At 41.1% G+C, this 19,192-nt stretch overlaps 1 protein-coding gene across 3 annotated transcripts; it reads right to left on the minus strand.

The window, feature by feature from the left end:
* Positions 1 to 1,268: 1,268 nt before the first annotated feature.
* Positions 1,269 to 18,370, minus strand: SHCBP1L (SHC binding and spindle associated 1 like). 3 transcript variants are annotated; one of them, XM_037035128.1, is made up of 10 exons: positions 17,827 to 18,370; positions 16,211 to 16,360; positions 14,279 to 14,493; positions 13,422 to 13,508; positions 13,132 to 13,350; positions 9,339 to 9,444; positions 5,208 to 5,361; positions 3,600 to 3,850; positions 2,643 to 2,765; positions 1,269 to 1,816 (listed from the first exon to the last, which is right to left on the minus strand). In XM_037035128.1, exons 1-10 carry the CDS (start codon positions 18,217 to 18,219, stop codon positions 1,568 to 1,570), a joined length of 1,947 nt encoding a protein of 648 aa, XP_036891023.1. In that variant the 5' UTR covers positions 18,220 to 18,370; the 3' UTR covers positions 1,269 to 1,567. The 3 variants fall into 3 exon arrangements, with proteins under 3 accessions (XP_036891023.1, XP_036891024.1, XP_036891025.1); XM_037035129.1 differs by having other exon boundaries at positions 1,554 to 1,713; XM_037035130.1 differs by having other exon boundaries at positions 1,655 to 1,769.
* Between the last annotated feature and the right edge of the window lie 822 nt (positions 18,371 to 19,192).

A 19,192-nucleotide genomic window follows, 5' to 3' on the forward strand; every position in this document is an offset into this window, starting at 1 on the left:
GAACAGCCACGCAACTTCAAGCCTCGTCAGCGGACCTTGCCTTCTCTTATTATTTGTACATGTGGTGAAAACATGTCTTAAGCCTTTGGGAATTTAGAGGCTTCTCTGAGAATATGGTGGAAGCTATGGACTCTACCGAAAGGCATGTAACAAAATTTTCTAATTAAAATTTCGGGTAGTAGAGACTCACGGAACTTGAAACACCTAATTTGGTTCAGTCACTAAAAGTATACGTAGTTTTCTCATTTATCACGTTAATACTTTGGGAAAATTAAGACACCTGTCCTCGGGTTTCCTGCTTTCCTTTTTAACTGTTTAAGACAACATGCATGCACTTCCTGACTTGGGCGGGGGGTGGTTCTTTCTGCTCTAATCATAGCAACAGACAGGCAGAGGACCAGTGAGTGAGTTTGCTCACACGAGGCTGCTGCTTTCTGCTCACTCTCCAAGATCCTGTCTGGTACCTACTGAAGCCCAAACTGGAGGTGGAGGAAGAGGCCTGGAAAGGAAAGTCCCCACTCTTACAGCTCATTAAAATCACTATTGATCATTCTTGGTAAGGCCCCTGTGGACGATCCCTGGAATTAGCATTTGTGTCCCTCAGACTCAGTGAAAACACTGAAGGACAACTAGGCCCCACTCGGCCTCAGGAGATGGCGGCAACGCAGGGTCACTTTTGCTGGGTTACAAAGTCAAAGGCAAATTGAGGAAGGAAAATGTTTATTTCCTTTTATATTTAAAAGTCTACGTTCTACTTTGTGGAAAAGACTTTCTTAGAACTGAGCTCCCACTTACAGAGGACACACGGCCATCCAATTTCAGGATTGTATTTCCTACCTTATTTGCAGTTAGGTGTAGCCGGGTGATTGGACTGCAGCTGTGGAGAGGCGGGAAAGTTGAAACGACGTGTGTGCCACTCTGTGAGAAGGCCCTGTCCCTTCTGCCGAGCTGGAACTTAGACAATGACTTGAAGCCCCATGGCTGTGTTGGGCCGTGCGGTGATTTTGAATGGAAACCATGTAATGGTAAAAATTGCAATGTCTGGCATGGAACACCTCCGGCCAGCCCTGCACTGAGTAGCCACATGGAACATGAGCTAGCCCTCTACTGATGCCTCGGGACTGAATTGAAGGAGAAACACATCTTTAATCGTTCCCCTCTTGATTTTCCTCGTTTCCTGCCTTTGAACCGATCCTGTGTTATATGTATCACGCTCCCTTACTGTCTTCTTCCCATTCTCTACATAGAGAACACCTGATGACAGAGTATTTAAAACCAGGGTTTAAAAGCACATTTGTTTTTGGAATTAGTGATGATGGTGGTGCATCGACCAAAAACATAACTAAATACTAGTGAATTATATATTACACTTAAAAGGATGAATTTTATTGAATTACATTTCAAAACTTAAAAAATCTTAAGGATCATTCTATGAAAAAGCATTAAAATGTTTAAATATTTTTAATAAGTTTTGAATTTCATTAAAACTGCCATTTCTGTGGGAGACGAGATTTCCTGGACAGCTGTCCGTGTGAAACCCAGGACTCGTCACATCAGCCCGGATGCTCTAAACGGTGGCTATTCTGATATCGCCCTTTAGGTTGGCTTCTATTTTATTGTCATTCATCTCCAGGTTCAGATTGTGCATTACTTTGGAGAGCACAGTGTCATCTTTATTATCTCCGGAAGCAGCCCCTTTGTTGAGGGCTTCTTCTACAATAAAAAATTGTTCCGTTGGTTGATTAATGCTTACTCCATAGCCGCTGTTGCTGTAAATATGATTATTAGTCATATTCAATTTGGGTGCAGGAAGAACCTGTTAAAGTAAATTAGTTTTTCAGTTTCTACAAATATAGGAACTCATGAACATGTCTTAAACTCTAGAACTTACTGGGTTTACACAGTTCCTTAAGACAAGAGAATCTCAGTTTTGAACAAGTTCTTTTCCTCACACTGGATTATTATAATATTTACAAAAATGTTTAATGAGGAAACATTAAATGAGGTTTTCAATTTATCAGTTATTGATAACACTGATTCTAGAAGGGGTTACAGCAGTATCCCATGAAGCTGCTTTTAATAACATGAGAAATAGGAAAATATTGAATGATTTCAGATAATTTAAAATGATAAACATACATAATTTCAATTAATAATACATAAACTAGATTTCTGTGGAAAAACTTCATTACACAAGTCTAGAGAGGGACCTAGAAAGGTAGGAATTATAGAAAGTAGGAACAGGAAGGAATTTCACTTATAAGTTATGCTATCAATGTTTTAATTGGCTAGTTATTTTACAAAGTTTGAAGTAAGTAGAAAGTAAGAAAATACTTCTTAATATATTATTCTCTTAATTTGCTTTATTTCACAAAATGTATTATACATCTGCTCAATGAAGAGTCTAAAACATTTTTATAAGAGCTGACTTACCCACTTTCTCATATTCCAACTTACCTGCTAAGGGTTCAAGTTGAAATCAATTATAAAACTAAACTTGTTTCCTATCAACCATCATTTAAACCATATTATAAGTATTTGGGCTATTTTCCAAGGCAATGATAATAACATTTAGACTAAGTTTTAAGACTAAAACTAATATTTTAGTATATAATTCTCTATGAAGATATATACGGGAGTACCTTCACACTAACTCCACCTGAGGTGCTTTTGGAACTGTCACTGGTTCCGAGGGTGTTACAGTGGTGAATTTCATTCCTCTCCAGAACGGCCACGCTCCCAGGATACAGTTCAACACCAGCACCCTGTAAAGAAAAAGCAGTGAAACTATCTGTAAAACACACCTCTAAAGTTTTCTCTAGATTTCAAAGCACTAATGCTATGTTAGCCATGTAAACACATTTAAGTTACGTGAAAACGCACAATAGTGCAAGCAAGTGTATTGTATAGATGTCCTAAAAACGTGCAAAACTAAGTACTGTCTGTTAAGAAACTCAGGCCTAGAAGGAGGGCTGAAGTCATATGGTCATTGCATTGCCGTTGCACCCACATGAAGAAGCCTCTAGAAAGAGAAACTTCTTTAAGCAATTCTCAGTTCCAAAAATTTGCTTAAATGTACTCCGCATCCCTCACAAAGCTGCTAAAGTATTTCCTCACTTTAGTGGAAAGGAAGAAAAGAATCATTCTATTGAAAATCCTCTTATTTTTCTGCTGCTTTTAATCTTGTTTCTCATTCACTTTTCCAGTCCTTTAATGACCTCTGTGACCGTGACCTGAAGACTAGAACTGTTAGGAGTTGTCACAGTACCTGACAGTGATGTCTGACAGCCTGTAAGTCCCGTTTATTAACCATCAGGTAACTGATTCATGATCTGCTTTACAGCCTCTCAGTGTAGATGCCTACACTTTTTTTAAAATTCACAACACAAAGCTAAAAATTCTTTACTTTGAACTCAGGCGGTTCACTTGTCTTAAGTGTACTGTGACATCGTTGTCCTCATTTTGTGTATTTTTGTTCATTTCTAAGCTTGATTATAATTGAATTCAAAGATGAAGTAATCGCCCCCCTTTGTTTGCACGTTAAGGTCACACCAAGTCGTCTACAGTCATAGAAAGCCGTCGTGGTTAAAGTGCAGTACCTGGGCGCCGGTTATCTCACTGTCTGTGAGTGTGAGAGCAGCCCCCGTCAGGACGCACACGCCTGTCCCTTCACATTTTAACACACAGTTCTTTAGAGTCATGTGGCCAGACTCCACCACCACAATGCCGTCGACTGTCCCTTGCTGTATCAAAGACAGATGCATTAATTCCACATTCTCAGCTTTGGACACCACAAAGCTGTCATGAGAAGGCTCAGAAGTAATTCTAATCTCCTCTCTCTTCCCAATTCCTGCATCATAGGAGCAAAGAGACATAGAATTAAATCAGTAATCCCAAAGTTTGAAGCCTTTGGTTATTCAGTAATAATGTTTTTCTTTTCACACAGTTTTAAAAAGTAATGTGTAATTATTCCAGTGCTAACTAATTAGATACCGATAATGTATTCTTTTGTCCTTGTTTTGATGTCAGATTTTTTATTTATACTTAATCTAAATCTACTTATGGTATTTAACATACTCTTTCCGCTGCATATTTCCCTAAATTATATAATCAGCAGTCATGTACAATATGTTAAGACACAAAAAGTACCATATAATAACCTAGTTTTAAAACTCTGGTAGTTTCCCATACTAACAAAGACTGGCAGAGAATCCTGAATTGGGTTACAAGATTAATGTAATCAGCCCTGGCTGGTGTAGCTCAGTGGATTGAGTGCAGGCCTGCGAACCAAAGGGTTGGGGTTCGATTCCCAGTCAGGGCACATGCCTGGGTTGCAGGCTGGTTCCCGGTGAGGGACTCACGAGAGGCAACCATACATTCATATTTCTCTCCCTCTCTCCTTCTCTTCCCCTCTAAAGATAAAGAAAAAATAAAATCTTTAAAAAAATTAATGTAATCATACCCGCAGTTTTGCTATAGAGTGGTCAAAGCAATCATCTCAATGTAACCTCAGCCCGAAAGGGTTGAATCTTTGAGAAGGCTACAAAACTTTTGAATCACCCATATGATCTTATTATCCACATAGTAACAAACAGTAATTACAGTCATCAAAATCTAGTGAAAATTGTGCTGTTTTTGCATAGACAGCCAAAGTTTAAGTTACTTGTTCTTTTCTTTTGCCCAGACAGAGCAGAATTAAGGTTACTAAGTATGTTCAGAACCTTAAGAAAGAGTAAACTATGCTTTTCTACTTCTATTTTAGTAAGTTTTCATGTGAATTAACTTGAGAAAACGCTGAGTACATTTTAATGTAGCCTTGCATTTGGGTTTTCCCACTAAGATGATACGAAGTGCAGTGGGGATAGACAAGGAGAAAGTTATTCAGTAGAAATACAGATGATGCTAACAGGAAATATTATGAGCAGGTTTTTAGTTTTCTGGTTTGGATCTGTTCTGAGAACCTGCTGTATTGTTGGGGGACAAGGGTCTCATGGACACACTCTGGTCCAGCAGGTCCAAACGGGGTATCTGGTGCAGAAAATGGACGCATGAACAGGTGAGAGAAGCCTTATTTGTGAAAGGCACGTAAGGGGTTTTTGTGAAAAATAAACTGTTCTAATTTCTAGTAATCTGATAAACCATGTAATAATAATCGAATTTGTGAGTACACATTGCTATACAAAGATGGCAAAGAACACCCCGCTAACCCTTTATAACGATGTCATCCGTCAGTAAAGCAAGATTTACAGCTTGATATTCTCCTGGAAAAATAACCACAGTGTCTCCACTGTAGCAGCTGTCCAGAGCCAAGTCCAGGTCGTCGTGCTGCTGGAGGAATGTGTCGGAGGACAAGTCCTTCACCTGCAGAGGAGGAATGAGACAGCGTACCTTCAGCAGCAGGTCAGGCCAAAAGGTCATTTTAATCAGTAGCTTCCTGATAACAGCGTGCTTTTCCCAAGATTTACCTGGTACAGGTAGTGCAGTGTAATCATTACACGTATTTACGTTTGTTAAGTGTTCTGAGTATCAGTCCATCATTTCAAGGAGTGATGAAAAGAGATTTCCTTTATGATCACCAATAATTTGACAGCCATTAAACACTGTGCACCAGAAGCCCTACTTTGAACTTGACCTATTATCTCCTAAGCATCGCAACAGTTCTGCGAAGTAAAGTGTTGTTACCTCTTCGAAAGGTTAAGAAATTGGAACGAAGTGAGTTTACCTGGTTTGGGGTTTTGTTTGAGATGACGAAAATGTCTGGGCACTAGAGAGAGATGGCGGTTTGCACAACATTGTGAACGTACTAAATTTCACTGAACAGGCCACTTTAAAATGGTAATTTTATGTGAATTTCACCTCAAGAAAGGGGGAAAAAGATACAAGAAAGAACACATTGTCTTTGAGAAGTCAGGAAGCAACAGACTCAGCAGTACAGATGGAAGGAAAGTAAATTCACCTTTGTACCTGGTACATTGTCAGACAGTTACCCATTTTGTAGCATTACAGGGGAAATCTGAGCAATGATGACACATTATTGGGATATGAACTACGAAACAGTAATAATAGCAGCAGTTGGTATTTTTGTGGTAGGCATTTGCTAAAGGATTTATATAAAATCACGTAAGCCTAACAACCATGCAGGAGAGACCTCATTACTCCCCTTCCCAAATGAGGAAATAAGAGAAAGTTTGTAACTTATCTAATCTCACACATATACGAAGATCTCACACATATACGAAGAAGCAAACCTGACTCAAACCCAGGTTTCTAGTTTCTATTATTCCCAAGTCTGTGTTCTTCACCGCCACACTCGCTCTCTGTCCGCAGCCAGACGAGGACCAGCGGGGACACTGCTGCTTCTCCCAGACCCGTGGGGAGGACGCAGGTCTAACTGTAGTGGAGGCCCTGGAGTGAGTACTCTTGTCCTTGCCAAGAGCGAGTCAGAAGCCAGAGTGGGCCGACACCCAAGGCGAGCCATCCCAATCTGAGACTCTGGGGAACGAGAGGAGGTGCAGCCTGACACCTGATGTGGTTGGCTGGAAGGGTGTTTCTGGCGTTAGAGAATAGGAGAGGACAAGGAAGGGCTGTGTACAAACAGAAGTTCAAAGTCAGAATGGCTGTATGTTAGTAAGATATCCAGGTGAAGATGCTGAGAGGCACCGGTAGTGACGTTGGCCAGCAAAGGATAAAAGCAAGATGAGAAAAGGCAGTAAATTTACTGAAAAACCACTGTGTTAGGCATTGCTAGGGATTTTATACATTTCACGCTCAAAAAACCCTCGAAGGTGGTGGTACTTACTGTGTACTGGGGGCATTATTCTAAGCACATGACAAATATGAACTCATTTAATATTCACAACTCTATAAACAAGGAACAGAGGATTAGCCCCGTATTACAAGTGAGGAGCTAAAGCACCAATGGGCAAATACATAACTTGCCAAAAACCACACAACTAGTAATTGGCAGAGCCAGAATCTGAATCCAGGCAGTTTGGCCCCTGGGCCACGTTCCTAATCGGCCCGGCTCACGGTTTTCACCCTCCTCTTGAAAGCACCCTGCCAGTGCGGAAACTGAGGTGCCAAGGTCGGGCAGCTTGCCGAGATTACAGAGGTGGTAAGTGGTCTCAGAGAGGCTGCGTGAACTCCTGCCTGTGTGACCACAAGTCCATGTCTTAATGCTATTACTGCATGTGAGGGTCACCCACGTGGAGATGATGGGCAAGAGAAAACTGTTGAAGGAGAGAGGGCAGTGGGAGGAACACCGAGGAAAGACTCCTCCAGGTTGAGCAGGTTGCTGGGGGCTACGTACATAGCTGGACCACTACCAGCTGTTCTGTCAAGTGCAAAGGTAAACAGACTCAAAGATCTAAGCGCGTGGGAGTTGGTGGTGTCTTCTCTGGGCAGTCTTCCCCTCATTACCCTGGCCACCCAAGTTCATGGATCTTCCCTTACACAGAAAAGACAGGGCTGCAAAGCACTGAATATAAAGTCAAGGAAACGTCTCATTTTTATGTAGTAGAATAAAGTCAGAAACATATTTAAAACAAAAAAGAAAAAGTAAAAATAAAGATGATAAGGCTGAAGATAAACAAAATCTATCACCTTACTTTTTATAAAGATGTTGCAAAGATAATTGGTAATTAAGTTATTGAATGATCTAATGCAATAGGCAATGAAAAGGAAAGTTAAATTTTGTTGAAAATAGTAAGAATGGGCCCTGGCTGGTGTAGCTGAGTGGATTGAGCGCGGGCCTTCAAACCACACGATCGCGGTTCGATTCCCAGTCAGGGCACATGCCTGGGTTGCAGGCCAGTTCCCAGCAGGGGACTCACAAGAGGCAACCATACATTGATATTTCTCTCCTTCTCTCCTTCCCTTCCCCTCTAAAGATAAATAAATTAAAAATCTTAAAAAAATAAGAAGAATGGGTAGAGCAGCTGACCAGACCCATCCAACAAGTCAGCTGTATGTCTCACCACCTCCTTGCTGGACTTCTCACAGTCCCTCCTACACACCCCACCCCCCGTCGGACATGCACATTGTCAATTCCTCCAAAGCAGTCGGCACCTACTGTGTGCCAGGCAAGTGTCAGGCTAGGTGATGGGTGTACGGTAAATATATACTTTTGCTTATATTCTAGAAAGAGACAGGCATTCAATAGACACCAGCCGAAAGTATTACAGACAGTCCTGATGAAGGCAAAGGGCAGGGTGCTCGCATGGTACCAGCCGTCCCGTGGTTTCTGGAAGGTTGAGAAAGGCTGGGCAGGCTGTGCAGCGGCTGAGTGAGGCCGCAATGCTACACCAGGATGCACGGCAGTGCAGAGGGCAGTGCGGGAGGCAGTGCGCATGTGGAGGTGAGGAGGGACGTGAATGGGAGCATTCTCAGAAAAGTTGTTAGCAGCTGAGTCGATGGTGGTACCATTTACTGGAAGAGGGAACTCTGTAAACAAGTCTGAATAAGATCAGGAATTTAAACGTGGATGTTTGGGCTGAAGTACTTGTGAGATGATCAAGTGGTGATGAGCAAGAGGCAGCTGGACGGACAAGGTCGGGGCTCAACAGAAATCTGGGCCGTGGGTGCACACTTTAGATTTCCAGTATATGTGACTGAAGTCCTGGGTACAGGTCAGAGAGGTTGCTCATGGGGACATTATAGTGCAGAAAAAAGTAACCAGCATTTAGAGCTTAGGAAGGAGAGGGGGAAGCATCTAGAAAGAATGAAGACCAGGAAAGTATAGTAAGGCAACAAAAAAGAATGTTTCAACGTGACAGCTGTGAAGTGTTGCTAAGAGGCTGAGATGAAAATATTTACATTTTGATTTAGAGCATTTTCCCCTCCGGCTGGTTAAATTTAGAGCCTTCCTTCAGGTCTCGACTTGAGTTATTTGTTCCAGCCAGTACTGCGAGAATTGACAATTCTGGCTTATGTGCTCATCGTATGTGCATCCTGGACATGCTCCCATTCGAATCATTCGAGTTGTAATTGCCTGTTTACTTATTCCTATCTCCCCGTATTCAGCCTTGTAGGACGTGCGAGGAAGCAAGACTTCTCCCTCAAATGAACATTGCATCCCCCTCAAATGCCGTCTTTCTCATGCTGGTCTCCCATGCTTTGCATACTGCTAGCAGAGTGCCTGACAACAAAGGTTAGTACTCAGCAAACAATTGCTGGCATTTATTCCTCGACTACTTACTATGCTCCAGTCACTGAGCTGGATGCAGTGGGGGAAATAAGGCATCCATATTGTCGCACAAGAACCCTACCTTCAAAGAGCCGTTTCTCTGACCGTGCGCAGCCAAACTGAAATGAGCAAACAAGAGCAGTGAATTTCTCACCATGTTCGTCGTCATCACTTTGGCCACAATGTGTGTGATAGTCTTTCCAAAATCTCTTTTTCCTTTCCGACGCCTCAGAATTCTTGGGAAAAATGGTCCGTGGACTCTGGAGTTGAAAACATTCAGGATTAACAATGAGAACAGATTCAGCCTGTATTTAGGAAATAAAAACTTGGTACTGAGCATCTCTGACAAGCAGATTTCACTAACTGTAAGCTCTTTGAGAGCAATGAGCAATTTGAGAACAATGAATGATTATAGTAGTTTAGGCAACTGAATGTCCATACCCTTGAACTCTAAAATCTCTTCATTTTAATGGTATGTACCTGAAGTCTGCATGCAGTGAATACCTCAACCCCATCAACTCTTTAATACAGTAGAAAATTTGCCCAACGGTACTTTCATGACCCACTGAACTGCGGAATCACAGAAAGCCAAGGTGGGTTATGCCTGTGATACTGAGCCCTAAGAATGTTTTAGGACACGTCTAATTTTAGATACTATGTTCAGTGTTAGATACAACATTAAAGACCATTCATTAACATAGATACGTAGATACCACGTTAACGGGCTGTTTCAAAGCCCAGGGTCTCATAGAAATGGTTAGCTGTGGGCTCCAGAACAATTCCTGTTTTTCTCTTAGTTGTTTTAGGTTGTTTGCTATTCGGCACTTCTAAATATTTCCAATCTTTCTCTTCTTTCTCCTTTTCTTTACAGTTCCTGTTTTCTAGCTCATACTCATTTCATTGTCCCCAAAAGAACGAACATAAAAATTGAGTGTAACTTTTACTATTACTGTCAGCTGGGGGGGCACTCCTTTTCCAATACAGGTAGATTTACCATGACTCTTCCGGGCTGGACACCTCTGGGTTCTCTGCAGCGCTGTGATTCTGCTGGGTGCTAACTGGGGTGCGGCTTCCGTACCAATACGTTTCATGTTATATTTCAATGCTCAAATATTTTCGTGAAGCTTACATTTTCAGGAAATTGGTTCTAAGAATTTATTTATGCAAGTTATTAAAATTTGAATTCCAACATCTTAGCAATGCCCTCCAAAGCAAAAATTTCATTTAACATTCCAAAATCAAACCCACTTAGCACTTTTAGACCTATTTAATTAAACAAGTGGCTTTGACATTGAGAAAGGGAGCCACTCATATATTACTTTTTCACCACATTACTATCACTCAAAGAGCAAAGACGCATCCTACATTCAGGAAATAACAGCAATCATGCGATCCTAGTTTTAAAATCAAATGTATAGATCAGTGTCTTTTGATCCAGTTTATGAGGATGTAATTTACATAACAGTCACTAATTTTAAGTGAATCATTTCAGGAGGTCTCACAAATATATACACCCATTGAACTCAATTACAAGAATCAAGAGACAGAACATTCCTGTCACACTCAGTGTTGTATCTAAACACCCGTTGCCAAACCCAAGGTCACCTAGGCTTCTGCCTGTGCTTTATTCTAGAAGTCTTACGGTATTGTTTTACATTTAGGCCTGTGGAGCATTTTGAGTTAATTTTGTGGAACCTTTTTTCTTGTAAGCATGGTTAATGATGACTCACAAACTCTTTACATGTTCGAGCTGAATCTGGAAATCCTTGGTTCTTTCTCTAGTTTCCATTCTCTGTTGAGATTTTCCACGTACTGATTACCACGGTGTTTTCCTTTCATTCAGTACCCATGTTTTCCTTTCATCCTTTAAACATATGTACCATAGCTGCTTTGAAGTCTTTGATAAATCCAGTATTTGGGACCCCTCACAATTAGTTTATACTTTTTTCCTAAGTAGGGATCTAACATTCTGGATCCTTTCTGTGTCTAGTAATTTTTGGTCAAACTCTAGAAGTTTTGGGTAATATATTTTAGTAACTTTGGATTGTTATGTTCTTCTGAAGATTGTTATCTTGTATTCTACCAGGCGGTTACAATGCCAACTCCTCCCCTCTTGAGGTGCACGGCAGCTGATATCTTGGCTCAGTTCGCTCAACCTCCAACTTCCTTTTGAGCACGGCCCCCAGCTCTCTGCCCCTCTACGCCAGCACAGTTCATTCAGTGCTCAAGCAGGGACTTGGACCGGCAGAGTGCGTGCTCAGTTCGAGGATCCAGCCTTCCGCATCTCTTTCAGTACATCCCACCTCAATTTCCCAGGGATCTGGCAGCCCTAAACGCTGTCCTTTCTCGCCTAGAAATAGACTTTGCTTGCTTTGCTGCAGGAGCTATGAGAATTGATCAAAAAGCCACAAATTCCCATTTCTTACCCATTCCAAGGATAAACCCACTTCAGGGATAAACTTCCCTTGTTGCTGCCTGCTTTTGGTCATTTCATAGTGCCTTAAAATAGTTGAATACTTTTAATAAATTCTGTCCAGATTTCATAGTTGTTATCGACGGAAGAATTTGGCCAAGTAACTCACTCCACCGCTCCCAGAACTAGATTTGCTGTGATTCTAACTTCTAAGATGGGAGAACTCTGGGTTGCCCTATGCCATTGGAATCTAAAGTCTAGTGATAAAAAGTTATAGTCAAATTCAACTTTTGTTGAAGTTGCCTGTCTAGATATGTGGATTTCAAAAACCGTATCTATATTGATTTCCCAAAGTAACCCCAGGTTTTGTTACACAGGAATCCCAATAACAAGGAAACATCAAAAATAGTCACTAGAATTGGATCCTTAGTGATTGAAAACTAGATCAAATTTGGAAGAAAATACACACAAAAATTTAGGCTCACAGTCAACAGGTAAGTAAAATGTGGCTCAGAATTCCTAAGGCAAAGGATGAGTAAAGGGAGACCAAAAAAGAAAGGGTACAACAATTTAGTATGAAACGATCAGAAGTTATCTGGCTCCATTCCAGATTTTCCACTGATTTGGAGACCATGAGAAAGAATTCTTGTTTCCTCTCTCTTTAAAATGAAGAAAGAAATCTATATTTTACTGCAGAACAATGTAAAAACATCTCAACACATGGAAAGTAGTTTGGAAGAGAATGATGCTGATTAAATCTACATTGTCTTATTTCTCACCAAAAACAATTTATCAATTTATGTTGGTTAAAAAAGCAGAAATTATGAGGCAGCCAAATCAGTCAACTCTCTTTCCTATGCATACTATATGTGGAGGTGTCTACTTCCTTTCTTATGTTTTGGCCATAATCAAGAAAGTAAAGAGGAAAGATAAGAAAAGGACCAGATTTATGAGATTGTTTTTACATTAAAAAAAAAAAGTCCTGGCTGGTGTGGCTCAGTGGATTGAGTACCAGCCTGAGAAATAAAAGGTCATCAGTTCAATTCCCGGTCAGGGCACATGTTTGGCCCCCAGTTGGGGTATGTGAGAGGCAACCAATGAATCACAAATCAGTGGTTCTCTCCCTCTCATTTTCCCTCCCTCCCCCTCTCTCTAAATAAATAAGTATAGTCTTTTTAAAAAAAAAACCTAAAAACTGCAAAGAAAAAACACTGACAAATTTTAAAAAAAGATTGCAGTTAATTCAGCTAATGTAAAAATGATTTTCAGCCCTGGCTGGCGTAGCTCAGTGGATTGAGCGCGGGCCTGCGAACCAGACGATCGAGGTTCGATTCCCAGTCAGGGCACATGCCTGGGTTGCAAACTGGTTCCTTGCAGGCTAACTACCAGCAGGGGATGCACAAAAGGCAACCATACATTGATGTTTCTCTCCCTCTCTCCTTCCCCTCTAAAAATAAATAAATAAAATCTTTAAAAAAAAAAAAGAATAACCATGTCATCTTTTTGTTTCCATTTAAAATACAGCAGTCATTACCGGAGGCGCAAGTCTTCCCACATTTTCAGCAGTCCACAGAGCATCACTATCTCATAGTACTTTTTCCAGCATTCAACGGCCTCTGCTGCCGAGGGGTCTTCTTTAATATTGCTCTGATACTCAATGAGCTCAACGCGCTTGTTTTTATATTTCTCCAAGGTTTTTTTGAAACGCTGCGCAATAGGGCCTGGTATTGTTCCGTCCTGTATATCACACCACCTGCAAAGTGCCGATACAATTACAATGTTTATCTTGTATAATGTGCTGAACAAGCTTTTAAGTGTACTTACAAATTAATCCTTTCTTCAATCAAAGCAGTATAATTCTCAGAATTTTCTTCATCATCCCAGTCTCTCCAGAGGAAGTCATAAAAAAACCTATGATCAAATTAAGATGGAAGTGGTCAAATGCAGTGAGCAACCACATTTAAAATGAGAAAGACATTCCGATGTCAGAATTGTTTATATGAATTTTAACTCTTAAGAAAACATTTTTAAATGATTTCAGAGCTAATATTAGGTAAGGTTTAAAAACCTGATTATCTGGATTCTCTTTTGGTTACTACAGATAAGATAATGTTCTTTGAAGTGGAATTGTAAATGGCAGGTTTCAGATTTCATAGATTTGGGTTATTATTTTGTATACAAAAAGCCCCCTTAAGATATCATCAAATTTGTGTATTGAGGGGAAGAAAGCATTAGAAAAACTAAAAACATGCCCCTAAATGTTCTGTATCAAGTTTATGGGTAGCTTCCCGCACACTGTTCCCCATGGTAAGAAGCAGTCATACTGTGAACATCATCTAGTGTTTGTAATACCCTTCAGTGTGCAAAGTGAATTCTGACATATTTAAGATGCTTAAATATGCACAGAATTTAGTATTACTTATCACTGAAATTCTTAATTCAATTTTTGTAAAATGTAATACTGAAAAATAGCAAACTTTTATTGCCTGTGTATACCACTTCACAAGAGAATATTTTAACTAGAAGTTACAAATGTGTTCATTAAAAATGGACAAACTGGATTCAGCAGTAAGTAAAAATTAATAAATGTTCATGAAGTACTTGTATAAATAAAACTTACATATTAAATCAAAATTTTGGATATGACCATTGAAACTTTCAGAAGGAAGACGCTCTAGTACCTGACAACTTCCAAGGCCAAAGCAATATCACGTATTTCAGAATCTGGGCCTTCAACAGGGTGCACTTCCAAGAGAGGCACACAATGCTCTAGCCCCTCTAAGGTCTCATCCACCAGAGCCCTTGGAATATTCGCAATATTAGAAGAAAAAGGCTCGGCAACCGAAACAGTCACTTTGAAACAAGATGTTGAGCTTTGGTGTGGTGTACAAGTCACCTACAATAAATATTATGAAATTTGTAACTACAAATGAAAATAAACCAAAGTCTTTTTTTCTCATATGTTAGCTGCTTATAAAATTTTTAAAAAAATTTATGACTGCCCTGGCTGGTGTGGCTCAGTGGATTGAGCATTGCCCTGAGAACCAAAGGGTTGCTTGTTCGATTCCCAGTGAGGGTATGTGTCTAGGTTGCAGGCCAGGTCCCCAGTAGGGGGCGTGCGAGAGACAACCACACATTGATGTTTCTCTCCCTCTCTTTTTCCTCCCCCTCTGTCTAAAACTAAAATCTTAAACAAAATGTTATGACTTCTCTAACAAGCAATATATAGGATAATTATAGGTTAATATTAAGTAAAGTATCAACATAATTTTTGAAACCCCACTTCTTAAAGACATTAGTTTTCAAGGTTCATGAGAGGAACTGCATGTCTCCTACATTATTTATTTCTAAGTTTGAGTTGCCAGCCTTTTGGATTTTATAGAACAGTAATATTCAAAGTTTTTGGGGGACTAATTTTGCCATAAAAGAATGTTTTAAAAAATCCTATTTGTATTACATCATTTGTAAAAGGCTATTCAAATACAAAATAAGTAAAAGGACATAATCAAAGAGTAACTCTTTAAGTTGAAAAACAACACACTATGCTGTTTTACTTGGCTCATTTTTTTTAAAGATTTTATTTATTTATCTTTAGAGGGGAAGGGAAGGAGAGAGGGAGAGAATATCAATGTATGGTTGCCTCTCATGGGTCCCCTGCTAGGAACTGGCCTGGTATGTGCCCTGACTGGAAATCAAACCATGATCCTCTGGTTCACAGGCCTGTGCTCAATCCACTGAGCTACACCAGCCAGGGCAACCTGGCTCATTTCACCACAATATAGTGATAACCCCCAGCACTTGCCTGACAAATCAGTGCTTGAGAACCACTGAAGTGACAGTATTATCTTCAAAATAAGTAAGTATCAACACAAAACTTTAAAATTAACAGAAGTTAGCAAAAGGGTACACTTTCCATTGTAAGATGAAAAAGGTTTGAGGATCTAATGTATAACATAGTACCTATGGTTGATAACATCATATTGGATAATTAAAATCTGTTAAGAGAACTTAAATATTCTGCCCCCCTCCACAAAAAGTAAGTATGTGTAGTGATGAATAAGGGAATCAAGTTTATGACATCAGATATGCCACAATATGTAACCTACAGCCATAGAAAAGCAAAACCTTATCAGATGAAGGCTTGGAAGCTGATATATTAAAAAGGGTACTTTTCAGTAAAAAAATTTCAAATTATATTTATAGTTTCCTGATCCATTTTTTTCTTTCCCTATCTGAATGTCATAATTGAGATAAAAGAAGGAAAATGATGGGGAAAAGCTGCAAATTTGTTAAAGCCTAGAAATGATTAATTTTTAAGAAATATACTTTTGTTATTTTTATGTTATTTTATGATATTTGAGTAATTAAAACTAGGCTAATAAATACTACCTGATACTACTGGATTACATTTAATGATGTTATAGGTAAATGTGTGCTAATCTACCCTCTTACCTTCTTTTTACACTAAGTTACTTACAAACTTAAAATATAAGTAAGTTTTTATCAACTTCTGTTTAAGTATAAAAGCCCCAAATTAATAAGGTCACATTTTGGTCTTAAAAAGAACTGATAATTTCACTCAAAAGAATCAAGATCAGGTAAAAATTACTTACCTCAACCAGTATACCAACAAAAGGGATAGAAGCTTCTTCATATTTCACAAAGAATAACTCAGGATTTGTCTTCCAGACCCCAAGCCATCTGTCTTTCAACTTTAATTTTTCTGATAGGTATTTACTCATAGCCTCATCAGCATCTTCTGCCTAGCAAAAACACAGAAGCACAAAAACCATACGTAAAATTATAGGAAATTTCAGATGTGTGTATATGTTTACTGATCTCTATTTTAAACATGGCACCAATAATCTCTTAAATAATGAAAAGCCCGGAAAAGAACAGACTTGAAATGAACCTATATTTAATGGAAAATATGAACATAGTAATTATCAAATTTAAAAAGTTATTTCTTCTGAACTTTAAAGATGTAAAGACTTTAACTATTCAAAACATACGCAGTACATAGAAATTGAAAACAGCACTCCATTCTCTATAACAATGGCATATGTTCAACATTCAATAAATATTTCTCCACTTGATTTTTTAAAATCTAAAAATCCAGCTATCTCAAGGATGACAGTGTAAGTTATTAGGAAACTCAGTCATTAGACCCTGTTTGAATGACACAATAATAATAATCTATATAGATGTTTTCCAATGTCTTTAAGAAGCCTAGCCTTCCCCAACCCTCAATATTAAAGTTAGTCATTAACACTGTCCCAGTTTTATGATAATGGAGTTTTTAAAAATACTCTTCTGGACTATAAAATATGGTTAAGCTACAGAAAAATCTGAAAAATACAAAAAATACAGGGAAAACAAAATCACACCTAGTCTTCGCAGCCAGGATACAACCACTGTTGATAGTTTGGTGTATTTCTTTCCAGTCTTTTTTCTATCCATATATTCATCATACATATGAATCAATGTTTTGTCTGCTCATTTTCCTACTTAATGTTATAGCATAAGCATATCTGTAGTTATTGAAAACATAATTTTCCCAGGTGCACGGTGTTCCATTATACGATGCCACAAGTTTTCACTGCCCCAGTAGTTGGAAACGAGTTTCTAATTTTTAATTATTATAAATATCACTGCAATGAATATCCTGGTACATAAATTCTTCTTCTATAACTTGTTAAACAACAAAACAGGTCAGAAACATACAATATTTGCTCTATTCACTATTACCAGGTGTAAGTATATCTTCAAAACATCATTCCACACCCTCGACTGATGTGTGGGAACCTTCTTAGGGTGTAAACATTTTTAGTATTGTAGGGTAAAACTCAGGGCTACGGACTCTTATCCCTAGGTTTGGGCACAAATTATTAAATGCAAACACTGCGATGGGTACGCGGGCACTGATGAGGCCTAAGTTTTTCAGAAACTCTAGGAAAACCGGAAGAAACGACGAGCGCTGTCCCCTTAACCGACAAATTTTCGGTTTGATGCAAATCGAATGGTCACTCCTTTAGGACAGGGCCTGGGCAAGCCCGATAAGGTGTGAACCGCATAAATGTTGAGTAATGTGATTTTTCCGGAATGCACGTTTCCTTTGGGCCCTCTACGCCCCCATCTCCCTGGGAGGTGGACCCGAATTGCCCTGGTCACCCCCACCTTCCCCTTTGCAAGGAGCCCGTGCTGGATTCCGGCCCCTTCTCACGCTCACCTTACAATCCTGCAGCACCTGGTCGCAATACAACGCCACCTTTTCGTCCCGCCACATGCCCCTCATGGGGGACACGCAGATGGGGGGCAGTGGCCGCGCCTCGGCCTGCGCCTCCTCGGGCGCGGAGGGAAGGGGCTCCCCTTCCTCCTCCGCCGCCCCCTCGCCCGGGCCCTGGGCCTGGGTCATCGGCAGGAGCTGCAGCCGCCGCCGGGCCGCCTCCCGGCCCTCTTTCGCCTTCACTGGTCGAGGGGAGGCCACCACCGACCACGTCTTGCTCTTCGGCGTCCCCGCCGCCGCTCCGTCGCCGCTGGGCGCGGAGACGGCCTTCTCGCCTCGCCTGCCCGGGCTCCCGGTTCGGTCCTCGGGCTCCGCAGCCCTGGCCCCCGATGCCATCTCCGCACCCCGCGGGCCAGCTGCAGCCGTTAGCACCTTTCCCGCCCGGCGCCGCGCCGGCCAATGGGTGAGCTGTGCCCTCGGAGCCCGCAACGAGCGCGGAGGCTCGAGGGGGTCCCGCCGGAGGCGAGCTGGGGCTGGGGTTGCTGGGGCTGGGTGTTGGGGATCGATAGGGATGTTGTGGGGGCGCGGCCCAGCGGGGCGGGGCGGAGTGGAGGGGCGGTTCGAGCGAGGCGTTGGGGCGGGGCTCTAGGGTGGGCGTGACGGCGAGGGGCGGGGCGGAGGCAGGGCTCTAGGGCGGGGCGTGATGGCGAGGGGCGGGGATTCTGAGTGGGGCGTGGTGGCAGGGCGGGGCTTAGGCCTGAGATGTTGAAGGGCGCGGTTCTGGGCAGGTGGGAGGAGTGGGATTAAAGAGTGTTGAGCTCATTGCGGTGTCCCCAGCCCTCTCTCCTGGAAATCACTCAGTGAGAGAATTCTCAGCCCACGGGAGAATTTCTTCGGGTCCCCACACTTTTTGTGGGTGATCGTGAGTCCCCCTACAGGTCATCATGGCCTAACAAACGGGCCACCTACAACTACACACGCCTATCTGCCCAACACAGCCTTAAAGAAAATTTACGTTTATACTGGGCGACCATAGTACTTGGAACCCTCCGGTTATTCCTAGGGGAAGCCCTAGTGACAAATGGAGCGACCTAGAGTTTCCCCAGCCTATTACATGCTTCCCGAAATAAAATGTCCTTTCGTTTGAAACAAGACAGCCACTTCCTGCCAAGAGAGACAGGTTACTCTGTTTTCATGTCTCAGTTGTGTTGCTCAAAGTTCTCACCAAAAAAGAGACTATATTATGTAACTTTAACTAGACCCAAACTTCCAGCTAAAGAGTAATTAATGTGTGCAAACTGTGCACACTTTCACAATAAAAGTCTGCTCCAGATAATACTTTTGGGAGAAGAACCGAGACCACTGGCTT

Source organism: Sturnira hondurensis, unplaced genomic scaffold (assembly GCF_014824575.4).
Source record: "Sturnira hondurensis isolate 20B ecotype Veracruz unplaced genomic scaffold, ASM1482457v3 Scaffold0022215, whole genome shotgun sequence".
NCBI classification, from domain to species: Eukaryota; Metazoa; Chordata; class Mammalia; order Chiroptera; family Phyllostomidae; genus Sturnira; species Sturnira hondurensis.